The sequence below is a fragment of the Trematomus bernacchii genome, unplaced genomic scaffold, assembly GCF_902827165.1.
Source record: "Trematomus bernacchii unplaced genomic scaffold, fTreBer1.1, whole genome shotgun sequence".
In the NCBI taxonomy this organism is placed as follows: Eukaryota; Metazoa; Chordata; class Actinopteri; order Perciformes; family Nototheniidae; genus Trematomus; species Trematomus bernacchii.
In genome coordinates this window covers 7,367,034-7,381,887 of record NW_022987547.1, presented here as the reverse complement: position 1 = coordinate 7,381,887, position 14,854 = coordinate 7,367,034, and the positions used below count along the sequence as shown (strand labels likewise).

The window sequence follows — 14,854 nt, the reverse complement described above, 5'->3', positions numbered from 1 at the left end:
TGCAATATAAACTTCAGCACATACTGTATGCACCGCTGAAGTTAAGTACCTTTTTTATTATTTTTCAGAAATATGGTCATTCTACTGTAGCTATTTTTATCGTCAGAGTTGGTGGTTATTGTTGCTATGTTAACGTATTCTCGCTATGTTTACTGTTAGTCAGTGAAAAGGTCTCTGCTCAGCATCTTATCGTTTACCAGCTGCTTCCTGTGGGCCTATCTGTGCTTTGGTGCAACTTTGAGATCTACATCTGAGAAGTGGTTTCTTCTAGTTCCAGTATGTCCTCACTGATGTTTCCCCGTGTGTGTGTGTGTGTGTGTGTGTGTGAGTGTGTGTGAGTGTATGTGGGTGTGTGTGGGTCTTTGTATCCCACAGTTGTTTCTGTCCAAACACATTTAAACTTTGCGACAAAGCTTTATTGGCTAACTGGCATAAGGGAAATGTGATCGGTTGACGGACAAAGTATCATTTGTCTGGCTTTGCAATCAAAGAACAAGGAGAAGTTTTAGGTTAGTGTGTGTGTGTGTGTGTATGTGTGTGTGTGTGTGTGTGTGTGTGTGTGTGTGTTAGTGTGTGTGCAGTATGCATCTTAATATTACCAGCATGTACAAGTGTTTTAAGTCTATACACACACACACACCTCTGTGATTTTAACATATCTACATTTGTGTATTTGTGTGCCCTGTGTGTGTGTGTGTGTGTGTGTGTGTGTGTGTGTGTCTATGTGTCTACCCCTCCCCCAATTGTTTGCCCTGTAGAGAGTGTGAAATGTGATATTTTCTTTGTGTAGACGCATCCGTCACTAACTGACAAAGGTATTCACACAAACCTTGAACAAGCTTTATTTCCTGCTAGGAGCCTGTGACCTAAGATTTCCATTGCCATAACTACACTGTAGCGTGTGAATGTGGTCTATCACTGCTCGCTGCTTGGAGCATGCATTGCAGACCAAAAAGCCAAATTTCCGGCAGTGGTGTCGGCATTTGATGTGAGTGAAGTTGTTGAAGCAGCGCATACATTTGTAGGCGGCTCAAAAGTGGATCCGGGTTGGCTGCCACGCCGCTGCAGAAGATTTAACGGGCAGTTTCCAATGAGCTCCATCCAGGCCTGCTTGTCTTCGAGCGAATCTGCGGACACAAAAAACGACTTGCATGGTATACGGACCAGCCATTTGTTACTCAATCCCTCCTTGTCTTCCAGGTCCTCTAGCATGATGTCCTCTGGAATGACAGGGAAGATATTGTTAACAGTCCAAAAAACACATGGATACTATGGCGTGGTCAACACGCTTGTCCAGAAAGACTTGAGGCGGATATTTGTCATTTTAGTTGAGTTGATTGCTGTTAAATAAATATATTTTCTGACTTTATCCATGTGGTATTCAGCTATACTGATAATATAATTTTAAAGGCTTTGGGATAACAACTTTTGAAACTTCTTCAGGTGCATCAATACAACACAGTTAAACAGAAAGTGTTTCAAACATTAAAAAAGTACATTGACCAAACTCAAATGTAATTGGTATTTCCATCATCCCCCTGTGTTTTAAAAGAAACTGTTCTTTTATCCACACTTATTTACACTAATAGTAAATGAAGATATGCTTTTTTAAATTTCCTCCATAAAAGGGTTGTATTGCTGTCTTTTTCTGGAAAACATTTCTACAATGTAGAACTGTAGAACAACATTGACCAAGCTCAAATGTAATCGGTATTTCCAGAATTGGCGAACTGCAATTTGCTCTTGAGGTAGCATGTGGATAAGTTGTCATTGTTTTGTGCATCATACTTTAAATTCCATGCACCTCCATTGTTTTGCTGTTGCAGATATATATTGCACGTGAATATAAAGTTACAACAAGGCAAACAAATAAAAGAATACTTCATCACTAAAGCTTCTACGGAGGTATACATACCATCATATCATCGTTATCTAGATATAGACTAAATGCACTACTTTTTATTTTGTATTTTTGTATTTTATTATACATGTTGCATTGTTGGAGGAGCTCAGCTCAGAAGAATTTCATTGCCATTTCTCCACTGTAGCTTTGTTCATATGACAATAAAACCTTTTAATCAAATCTTTTGAATCTGTCGGACTAGATCTAGGGTTCTGCTTACCTAGAGGGATGACTTTCTGTTTTTTGTGCCAGCGGCCGTTCAGGATGATGCTGCCGTACACCAGCATGTCGTTGAACAGAAAGAAAACTTTAGGCTCTGGCTTCCTACGCCCTTGCTTTGTGAGACAACCCTGACCCACCAGAACTCTCCCTGGCTGGGATAGAGGCCTCCCTGCCGGGCCGAATGAAGTCTCAACGGCTTGGATACGCTCACAGTTCTCCTTCTCAAACGTTACCAGATCCATCATGGTGAAATCATATGTGTAGCACTGAAATCACAGAAGAGCCATCTCTCACTTGTTTTATACAGGCATGTGTCGCAATCATAGACTGTATATATAAACTATCGTTAAGTTATAATTATAATGTCTATATATGAGGCCTTATTCTGATTTGGGGGGTTTTCCCTTTCCTGTAGTGTGTTATAGGTTTTTGTGCATGTAAATGGTCTGGGAATGCTAGAACCCAAAGTTCTTATCCTTGAAATAATTACAAAAATCAAAGACTAACAGAAAAGACACTTGTGCTATCAAAGAGGTTTGTTACCATTGAGTTAAAAAAAATATAGAGAAAATGTATGAAAGTTAAATATTTGCATTGTGTAACTGTAAAGTATTCGAAACACAAACATTTATTGGGCTTATAAAGTCATGAAATCATGAAATCCTGTCAGCAATAAAGGAGGCATTCAGTTATTAGGTTTTGCCCAAAAGCATCACACATTTTTTTGTTGTTGTTATTTTTTAAATTAAGATTATTATTTTTTAAATCAAGTAATCTGTATATAATATTAGTATTTTTTAAGTGTGTCTCTGTAGAAACAAACACACAAATAATGCACTTATAATACATAATTATATTTTTGTATGAATAAAAACAGAAAAAACATGTGTGCTTACAAAGAGGCCTTGACCTTTGACTCAAAACAACATAAATAAAATTAATAAAATTAAATATTTGCATTGTGTAACTGTAAAGACCTTAAAGCACAACATTTATTCTGCTTATAAAGTCATAAAGTGGGACAAATTAATTGCATTTACTACGAAATCACATGTGAACTTAACGGAATCACATGTGAACTTAACGGAATCACATGTGACCTTAACGGAATCACATGTAACCCTAACGGAATCACATGTGACCCTAACGGAATGACATCACAGTTGAGAGTAGAATCGGTGACATCATCACATGACATCACAGGTGGCTTAGATCTTGGCATAGCAAGAGCTCTGGGTTCCAGTCAACTCATTCAGTTGTTCAGTTCAGAGCGGTGAGTGGTACACATATTCAGTCAGAGCAAACAAACTTTACAGTTTTTTAGACAAAACACGTATCACGTAGACACATAGATTTTTATCCCTACACACAACACAAGTCCACAGACAGTGCCATGGAGGGAACAATGTCAGACCAGAGCAACATGGAGACATCCGACATCCAGAACGATGAGAGTCTCCTGCAGTTTGACGCAGAGACCGTAAAACTGCTGGTGATGAGAGGAGATGAACTCCTTGAGTGTGTGACAGTCTGGGAGGAAAGATACAGCGCTCTGGAGGAGGAGATGGAAACTAAAGAGGCTCAACACAAGCAGCAGCTGGAGGAGAACCTGGTGACCATAAACCTGCTGAAAAGAAGAGAGGAAGAACTCCTTCAGAGCCAGGACAAGTCCACCAAGGACCTGGCCGAGATACAACAGAGCTGGGAGAATGGAAAACAAGACATGCAGTATGTAGTGGACGAGAAAAACTACCAGGCCGCTAGAAACCACACCTTGGAGACGGAAAAACAAAAGATGGAGTTGAAATTGAAACAGGTGATGAAGCACAACACTTACCAGACCTGTAAAATCAAAGCAATGGAGAAGGAAGTCCAAAAGCTGGTGCTCCAGTTGGAAAAGCAGGGAGAAAAGATCCCTGAAGACCAACAACCGATGGAGACCAAACTAAAAGAGGTGTCTCAGGAAAAGGACGACCTGGCCAAGAAGAACCTGAGCCTCGAGACTGAGCTTAAACAGGTGGAGGCCAAATTGAAACAGGTGGAGGAGGAGAACGAGCATCTGGCAAAGAACAACAAAAGCTGGGAGACGGATGTCAAACAGCTGAAAGACCAGATGAGAGAGAAGGAGACCAAATTTCAAGAGGAAGAGAAGAAGGACAACCTGGTTCTGAAAAAGCTGATCGGGGAGACAGTGGTTCAGGCAAAATTTGAAAAGGCCAAGGAATCCATAAATATCCTGATCAAGGAAAACAAGAGCTGGGAGTTCGATTTCAAACAGAAGGACATGAAAGTCAAGCAGCTGGAGAACGACTTGGATGAGCAAGAGAAAAAGTTCTCTGAAGATTTGGCCGAAAAACACCAGAGCTGGGAGACTCAGCTAAAACAGGTGGAGAAGCAAAAGAATCATTTGGCCAAGATCAAAAAAAGCTGGGAGACGGATGTCAAGCAGCTTAAAGACCAGAGCTGGGAAACCAAGGTTCATTTGATGGAGACCAAATTTCAAGAGGAAGAGAAGAAGAATTACAACCTGGTTCAAAAACACCTGATCGGGAAGAATGAATTGAAAGTGGTTCAGGCAAAATTAGAACAGGCCAACGAAACCATGAGGAACCTGGTCAAGAAAAACCAGAGCAATGTCGAACAGAAGGACATGAGAGTCCAGCAGCTGCTGAATAACCTGGATAAGCAGGAGAACAAGTTCTCTGAAGATTTGGCCAAAAAACACCAGAGCTGGGAGACTCAGCTAAAACAGGTGGAGAAGCAAAAGAATCATTTGGCCAAGATAAAAAAAAGCTGGGAGACGGATGTCAAGCAGCTTAAAGACCAGATGAGAGAGCAGGAGCAAAAGTTCTCCAAAGACCTGGCCAAAGAACACCTGAGCTGCGAAACCAAGGTTCATTTGATGGAGACCAAATTTCAAGAGGAAGAGAAGAAGAATTACAACCTGGTCAAGAAAAACCAGAGCAATGTCAAACAGAAGGACATGAGAGTCCAGCAGCTGGAGAAGTACCTGGATGAGCAGGAGAAAAACCTGACCCAGAAACTCCAGCGCTGGGAAACCAAGCACAACCTCGCTCAGACGCGACTGAGCTGGGAGGCCAACGAGAAGAAGATGGAGGACGAAAAGACACTTCTGGAGGACCTCTGTCTTCACATGAAGAATAAGAGCAGAGGATTCTTCGCTCGCTGGAGGAAGACTGAGAGAAGGGACGTCATTTTGCAGAAAATGCTACGCAAGATGCAAGAGAAGGAGATGGCTGGACATCAGTAGCTGCCTTTTCCTCTCTTCTTTCTCTCCTCCATTTCCCCTCACCTCCTTCCTCCTACCTCACCCCCTACTGCCTTCCCCTTTTCATACTCAGGGTTTTTTCCTGGAGCTCAGGTTTTCCCACAATCTGTATAATAGATGTAAAAAAACTCACTATTAAGTCCCTCCCCCATTAACTGTACCTACTTCATGCTACCTCACCCTCTCTCACCTTACTCCATCCTTTATTTACTTACTTCCTCCATACTCTCCCCTCACTTCACCCCAAACTCTCTCCTCCATTTCCCTCACCTCTTTCTTCCTACATCACCCCCCCCCCCCCTTCCTTCCCATTTTCATATTTAGTGTTTTTTAGTTGTGTTTAGAATTGATTTTAAAATAAAATGTTAATTAAATGTATTATGTGTATGCCTCACTGTGTAAACGTATACAGTTTATATTCATTACTTTATGACATTTTGGTTACTAAAGTACCGGTATCTGTTCTATTTGTGATTTAAACAACGACTTGATTTAAAAATAAAAATGTTAATTATTACGTGTGTATCACTGTGTAAACATATACAGTATATATTAATTACTGTATGACATGTTGGTTACTAAAATTCTGCTATCTATTCATTTTATGTTTTAATCAACACTGAATTCCATAAATAAAATAACCTATGGTATGAAATAGAAGATGTATGTATTTATAGTTCTTGGTGTTTTTATATTTGTCTCACTGTACACGTTCAATCCCATTATTTTTGTTATTGTTGTTTTTATCAAATGTGTTCATTTCATACAAGCTGGTCAAATATTCTTGGACTCTTGAACAAAACTTTGAGCTTAAAAGATGAACCTGTAATTATATAATGTAAAATAACTCGAGAAACGCCACATGTGATGTGATCTCAATTGAACAACACAATCATTTAAAGGTTCCCTATTATGCAAAATGCACTTTTTAATGTCTTTGATACATATATATGTCTCCCCTGTGTGACTCAGAAAGTTTCAGCAAAAAAAGTTCCCTCTCTTTCCCTCCTGATCCAAGTATTTAAAAACGTTAAAAAGAAATGTAGTGACTTAGGTTTTGGTTCACATTTGACCTCACTGAGTAACACAGGTAATTATTATCTACAAAGCTTAGGCTACCAAAACTCAAATCCTGCGATGCAAGAGCATAAAGATGTAAATACTATGGAAGTGCTTTGATTTGATACATAAGACACTTTTATATATAGGTCACTAGGCCCTAGATTGCTAGGCTTTTATAATACATTGAATCATTGTGTGTATGTGTGTTGGTTCAATGGGAAAATTAAGGTGTCTGTTTTCTTTTATTTGTATTTACTCTAGAAATATTATAGGAGCTGAGGTTCATTTTCAACATTTTGGTGTTGCTTCATTATTGTTGCATGAGTTATTTGGGGGACATGCATAGCTTGGACTTCATCATGATTGACACTCAATGTTAAGACTTGGACACAGATTTGACTGTCAGCAGATTATTGTTGTCTTTACTTGGCAAATACAAGAAGTCCTTCACGATGAGATAATCCAAAAACAACACCTAGCGTCATCACTGAGAGTGCTTTACTTGTCCTAAAACAACAGGGAAGAGTTTAACAATCTTAATATAGCAACCAAGTTACAACAAACAAGTACCTTCGACAACTATTAATAGAGCACTAAGATTCAGGGTTCTTACACCTTTTCCAAAGTCAAATTCAAGCACTTTTCAAGCATTTTCAAGGTGCATTTTCAAGCTTTTCAAGCATCTTACAGCTGTTGTAAATTACATATTTATATACACATACTTATACTCAAATGATTATTTCCCTGCCTCACATTAAATCTGATGTTCTTTATAATATAAACAACCAAATGTGTGTTTCATAATAGCATTCTACATGAGGATGAACAATTTAAATTTTTAGAAAAGAAAACTAAGTTTAATATTTCAAAATGAGTGACCCATCTGTACGTAGACTGGGCATCCCATATAACCTGGCTGAGCCAATATAAAACAATCAGCCAAATAACTTTTCAATACTATTTTTGAGGTACTTTTAGGTTGGCAGTAAACACAAGTCAGAGGTAAATGGTTTACTTTTACCCCACTACATGTATTTAATACCTTTAGTTACTTTACAGATGTGGATGAATGATGTGAAATCTAATCAAGTGTTAAATCAGACTTTAGTTCCACCTGGAGTAAATTCACAAGCTACCCTGCAGTATACAAAGTCATTCAAACTAGCTGCACCTTTACCAGCTTTGAGAACACTTTAATGATCAATCATTATAAAACATATCATATACAATTATTAGGGATGCTCCGATCGCCAATTTTGGGGCCGATCGCCGGAATCAGCTTGTTCCAGAGGTAGATAAAATAGCTAAGTGTGTTAGGTCTAACTCTTAATGTGTGTTTCGCTCCGCTCACCGGTCCGTCACAGCGGGTGGAGCTGCAGGATTTCTGCTTCACACACACGTTGCATACCGCTATTTTATTGTCATTTTCGGACACTTAAAATACTGCCAGACTAGTGAAGCCATTTTGGCGAGCTTGTTTTGCCGCGCACAGAGAAAAGTGTCATGTATTTTACATGCAACGATAGCCTAATCTAAAATGCTCTACTATGGCGTACCTTTCGTGTGGTGTGTCGCTCGTCAGCGCAGACTCTCGCATCGTTATTGTTGCACACTTTGCAGGAGGCTACTCTTGGGCTTCGCTTGACCCTCGTCTTAGCCATGGCTTGTATTTGTCTTCTGCTAGCCAACGCTCGTTGAAACGGCAACCTCCTGGCATACTGTCATCTATCACTCTCATCAGAATGCCCAGGTCACACACGTAACAAAAACACTTGCCGGTCACGCGCATAGCGCGGGAAGGCCGGAGCGGAGCTGTTTTATGTAAAAGCGAAGCAATTAAGCGCGCTCCGACTTCTTTATTTTCTTTTAATCTAAAAAGCGAAGTAAAGCATTTACAATTTCAAGCACTTTATCCCAAATTCAAGCACCATTCCCAAAATTCAAGCACTTTTCAAACCTTGAAAACACCTCGTACAATTTCAAGCATTTTCAAGGATTTCCAGCACCCGTACGCACCCTGAAGATTGGACCAATGAACGGCCCCATAAACAAACTCTGAATGAACCATGACAAAAAAAAGTATATTGATGCATCTAACATGACTCTTAATAATAAAGAAAATAACAGACATCCTTGACATATATTGTAAGTGCTTTATTGTTTTTTGGATCATTTCTGCAGGTGTGCAAAAATATTTTTCTTAAGTAAACAGTAAATCAACACATATTTCACATTCTCTTGTATGTACATATATGATGATAATGACACTCTGAGAGACTATAACAGTACGTTTGGCATGAATCACATTAATGCAATAAAAAGATATGCACTACAAAAACTCGAAATCTTGCCAAGTATATTTGTCTAATATCTAGTCAGAATATAGATAGGTAAGACTTTATTTATCCCGAAGGAAATTGTTGTGCCAGAGTTACAAAATACAATAAACACAGCAGCATAATAGTAAAACTGTACACTAAAAGTGCAGTAAAAAGAGCAATTAAATATCTACAGTAAACATAGACGGTCACATAATTAATGTAAATATCACCAGAATATGTCTTTACATCTGATATAAGACATAATAACTTCAGAAGTAAGAAATCTAATAACTGTTCCTACACTGGACTGTAACTGTTATACTTGCATTTTACACACTGATTCTATTTCAGCTTGTTTTATTTGTATTCTCTTGGCTTTGCAATAACTGTTTTGTAAATGTATTCAAATTATTTAATGTTTAAGCTTCACTATATCTTAATGTTTTAAATGTTGCAATGCTCTTTGAATTGCATGGGGTTGTAATGTGCTGTAAAAATATATTTGACTTGCCTTGAGTGACAGGTAGGGGAACATGTTGTGAGAGAAATTAAAAGAGAGATATTGACAGACACATACAAAGACACAAAGAAAGGGGTGAAACAGAGAGAAAGAGAGCAAGAATAGGGATATCATGAGGTTCGTAATTTGTCCCTCGAGGCAAAGCAAAACAAAAGTGCAGCGGGATACTTTAGTTTGGGAGAGCAGTTTGTGAAATGGCTATAATTTCCTTCCTCTTTCCTAGTTGCTGTTTCTCCCATGCCTTTCCACACCCTTTAATGTCATAAAACACATGTATACAATATTGAGATGTGTTCTTACCGGGGTCGGGGGCCTTGGTGGCTCCAGAAGCACACACTTTCTGGTTGGGACAGCCCTCACATGACGACGTCTTTCCTGCCTGCTCACTCGCTGTGCCCGGGCAGTGTGAGGGATGAAACACATCAGTTATCAGCATGTTGTCTTTATCAGATCACCTTACATTTATCAAAACCCAATACATGTTTTGGAGGCTGAAGTTAAATTCAAGTATACGGTTCAATTTATTTTTTAAACCTCTTTAACCCCTGCCTGCTTATACGAGTGTCATTTCAAGCTTGGATAAAACCAAAAAGAGTCAAGTAAAGAAGCCATAGTTTCAAAAAAACATCAACTATAAGCTAATTTTTGGGAATTATGCATAACATGTTGCACAATGGGTTTGTTTTTAAATAGTTTAAATAAAGCTTCAAAAGACATGCATGTCATTTTAACAACATTGAAAATAATTAAATGGAGAATAAAAAGGGATTTTAGATGTATAGAATATCCAATACCTTACTGGGAAAAATAATACATAATTTATTATATAATTATACCATTTTACATTGCAGAACATGGTTAAATGGGTAATGTTATCACTGATTGTGGAGGTTGAGAACTGTGTCACGATGACTCAGCAACCTTGTCGATAGTGTTGACAGCTAAGAAAATACATTCAGTATTGTTTAAGTAGCACTATGTATTAATGATCTATTGTTCAGGCAACAATTATCACATTCTGCAAAGGCATTAATCTGCTGAGTGCTGACACTTGGCAACACCCGAGTGAGTGCGTCATTAAACATCGTGGCTTAACAAGAGATTCAAGTTTAATTGTATCGTAAAGAAGACAGCAGTACCAGTCCACATGAATATTTAATATAAATGTAGCTTATCGATACTCTCAAACACTATCGGGAAAATAGCAAGTAGGCTACTGTGTTGTCAACAGAGACGTGTTTAGCACTAAAAGTGACACACTCTTCAAACCCATCTCGACCTTAGAGTCACGGCAATGTTACATAAAGCTGACCAACATAATAGTGTAAAAATAAGACATAATTGAAGTTTAAAACTCACGCTGCGGTGCATTATCTGGTACGTCGGCCATCATTACACGAGTGTCCTCCGGTTAAAGTCTTCCCGCTTCGAAGGTTCCGAGTACGCACAACATGACCGTGCAGTATGTGCCTGCCTTTTTAATAATACAATCATAATAAATGTATTTATTTAGTTATTATTGTTCCTATGTATTCCAGCTGGGACAATATTATTAAAACTGGTTGTGGGTTTGTTTTTGATGATGATATGTGATAATCTGATAATGTTGTCTCTGCATCAGTAGCATACACAAAAGCAACCTCCTTGTAAATGGAACTTGTCAATAAACCAAGTTCAATAGTAAATAATTCCGATTCTGAAGATTCCTCTACAGAATTCAGTTAAAACAAACATAATTTATTAAGTATTTTTGTGCAAAGAAAACAACAGAGCCAAACAATGCCACAGTGGTGTACCATACATGGGCGTAGGAAGCATCCTGAATGTGGGGGGGACATTTTTAACGGGGGTGTGGGGGCGAAAAAAATATATAGATTTCCTGTATTCTGGTGCATTTTAACAGGTGGTTTGATACTTTTATGTGGCTATACTAGCATGAGGAAAATGATGGGTACATTTTGTAATTTCAGTAGTAAAGAAAGGAAACATATTTGATTATTAATTCAGAGCTGTCTTTGAATTAATAAAAAGCAGTTTAAATGCCCATTTTTTGTACATTTATATACAACAATAAATATTTGTGAGTGCATTGAGAGATATTGTTGTGGAGAGTCATTTATATATAAATCGCAAAATACATTTGTGAATCCTTCTGTGAGCATTTATTAATATTGAGACTGATCTGACTCCATACGGATGTTAAGTTCACCTAGGAATGGTATCATTGACTTAAATGTTCAAATAAATGTTGCTCTTCTGTCTATATTGGTCATATGATGCCCCTTGACTGAAATGTTTCCTGTTCAATATCCCCACTGATTTCCTTAAAATCCTGGGATGAGAGTCCACATCACAATTTACTCTCAACTGTCATTTCCCTTTCATCACTCACCTCAGCAATGGACCTCTCTCCACTGTCCCTGTATTCTGCCTCTGACTCACTCTCAAGTGCCTAGATGTCAAGAGAGGTGGTGAAGTGATAATAAATACTGATAAATACTAGTAACCTGGCATTTCGATGCCTTTTCTCATCTAAACTATTCAGTATTTGTATCTCTCTATCATGACATAAAGACGAAACTCCTCTCCAGAAGTGAGACGCCGCCATCACTGTTAACTGATTAACTGCTACCAGCTGATGACTTACTTTCCTCTTCTTTGAAAAAAATGTTCTTATGTCCATGTTGTCTGGGGGAGAAAACATATCAAACCAAGAGATCGTCAGCTTTGATTTTCGCTGTATTAACCATTTCCTGAACATTTGGTGTGTGTGCCTTACCTCCGCTACCGGCATCGCTTCATACAACAGATCTGGGGCCTCATTTATAAAGGGATATACGCTCAAAAAATGGCGTACGCCAGTTTCTACGCAATGTTTGCGATTTATAAAATACTAACTTGACGGGAAAATGTGCTGTCCTCCACGCAAACTCTAACCCATGCGTACGCACTAAGCACACAAACGGGAGAGACGAGAAACTGCGACACCGTTGGCAGAAGGAAGAATGGAGAGAAATATGTGGAAATAATACCATAAATAAAATGTTACCTCTCATTTATCAAATATGAAGAATTCATTTTCAAACATTGATTAAAGCCAATCTTTAAATGATTAAACAAACGCCTGTTTGAAACTCCTCAGTGCACACAAAAACATAACTTGGAGAAATAAATAAATACGGATATGCTATTTAAAACCACCTCGAATATGTTGTGTTAATGTTATGAAATGTTTTCTCATAAATGATGCGGTAAGCAGGGGGACAGAATTACGTCTAAACTGACGCCGTTTTGCATTTCTATAGGTTGTAGATACGAGCATGGTTTTATATACTATCACGTTTAATCGTGTTTTATGCCGTTTGCCAAGACTTGATAAGTAGCTCGTAAAACACAGGAGGTATGGAAACTAAGAACACCATATGTGGTAAATTGTACAGCTAATATAACACAATCCATTAGTTGTATTTCCTTTAACTGGTGGATTATGGATATATAGTTGCTGATCGACAGCTGGAACACAAACCACCAAATACAACAAAAATAATTCAGATCCAGTCGTCATGACTCCACTCCGGAGGGATTCCCCGATCATTTCTTACAGTTTCTCATCAAGGGGGTGTCTCCTGTCCCCGGGACAAACACACTGCCTGAGGAAGGTTATGTGTATTTTTTTTGTCATTAACTTTTTTCGGACCACTTATTTATTTATTTTGGTGACGATCCGACCTCCATGCTGCTACTCTGGTTCAAACTGCATCCACCAAACAATATGATTTATCTCGACCTCCCCACAATAACCTAAATCTGACACGGTGTGAGATGTCTTTTTTAGCTGTTCTATCGTCATTTCCTGCGATCTTCTTCATGCAGTCAGTCAAAATGAATGAATGAATGGGCGTTTCTTTGACTATGTATAGGCAAATATGGGCGTTACGAGTCGATTGTGATTTATAAAGGGAAACAGGCGTAGGGAGTGCCGTACGCACTTCCCTCGCCGGTACGCAATGTTTTGTGAATCGGAAAATGACGGAAAATGTATGTACCTATTTTTGTGCTTTGCACTACGTAAGCAACCTTCCTACTCAATCCTACGCAAGGCGTTATGAATGAGGCCCCTGGGGCCTCATTTATAAAGGGATATACGCTCAAAAAATGGCGTACGCCAGTTTCTACGCAATGTTTGCGATTTATAAAATACTAACTTGACGGGAAAATGTGCTGTCCTCCACGCAAACTGTAACCCATGCGTACGCACTAAGCACACAAACGGGAGAGACGAGAAACTGCGACACCGTTGGCAGAAGGAAGAATGGAGAGAAATATGTGGAAATAATACCATAAATAAAATGTTACCTCTCATTTATCAAATATGAAGAATTCATTTTCAAACATTGATTAAAACCAATCTTAAAATGATTAAACAAACGCCTGTTTGAGACTCCTCAGTGCACACAAAAACATAACTTGGAGAAATAAATAAATACGGATATGCTATTTAAAACCACCTCGAATATGTTGTGTTAATGTTATGAAATGTTTTCTCATAAATGATGCGGTAAGCAGGAGGACAGAATTACGTCTAAACTGACGCCGTTTTGCATTTCTATAGGTTGTAGATACGAGCATGGTTTTATATACTATCACGTTTAATCGTGTTTTATGCCGTTTGCCAAGACTTGATAAGTCGCTCGTAAAACACAGGAGGTATGGAAACTAAGAACACCATATGTGGTAAATTGTACAGCTAATATAACACAATCCATTAGTTGTATTTCCTTTAACTGGTGGATTATGTATATATAGTTGCTGATCGACAGCTGGAACACAAACCACCATGACTCCACTCCGGAGGGATTCCCCGATCATTTCTTACAGTTTCTCATCAAGGGGGTGTCTCCTGTCCCCGGGACAAACACACTGCCTGAGGAAGGTTATGTGTATTTGTTTTGTCATTAACTTTTTTCGGACCACTTATTTATTTATTTTGGTGACGATCCGACCTCCATGCTGCTACTCTGGTTCAAACTGCATCCACCAAACAATATGATTTATCTCGACCTCCCCACAATAACCAAAATCTGACACGGTGTGAGATGTCTTTTTTAGCTGTTCTATCGTAATTTCCTGCGATCTTCTTCATGCAGTCAGTCAAAATGAATGAATGAATGGGCGTTTCTTTGACTATGTATAGGCAAATATGGGCGTTACGAGTCGATTGTGATTTATCAAGGGAAACAGGCGTAGGGAGTGCCGTACGCACTTCCCTCGCCGGTACGCAAGGTTTTGTGAATCGGAAAATGGCGGAAAATGTATGTACCTATTTTTGTGCTTTGTACTACGTAAGCAACCTTCCTACGTCAATCCTACGCAAGGCGTTATAAATGAGGCCCCTGAGCTGTCCAACTATGACAACACTCCTTGAACATGCGCGCGCTATGTGAGAATCTGCCTTGGTACAAAGTAGCAGTGAAAACATGGTACGGAGTTTCATTGATTTGGGCATTCTCTCAATAAGCAAGTGGAATGGATTTCAT

The 14,854-nt window shown here is 38.8% G+C and overlaps 1 protein-coding gene and 1 long non-coding RNA gene across 2 annotated transcripts; both read right to left on the bottom strand.

Annotated features, from left to right (window-relative positions):
• Window positions 1-751: 751 nt before the first annotated feature.
• LOC117476592 (pleckstrin homology domain-containing family F member 2-like) lies at window positions 752-2,727 on the bottom strand. Its single transcript, XM_034123250.1, is given in 3 exon segments — window positions 752-1,032; window positions 1,035-1,220; window positions 2,124-2,727. Coding segments are annotated over 3 exon segments (624 nt in total). The 5' UTR covers window positions 2,371-2,727; the 3' UTR covers window positions 752-841.
• Window positions 2,728-8,617: 5,890 nt separating this feature from the next.
• LOC117476594 lies at window positions 8,618-10,720 on the bottom strand. Its single transcript, XR_004555276.1, has 2 exons — window positions 10,677-10,720; window positions 8,618-9,707 (listed from the first exon to the last, which is right to left on the bottom strand). It is a non-coding gene; the product is annotated as an uncharacterized LOC117476594 (long non-coding RNA).
• Window positions 10,721-14,854: the final 4,134 nt, after the last annotated feature.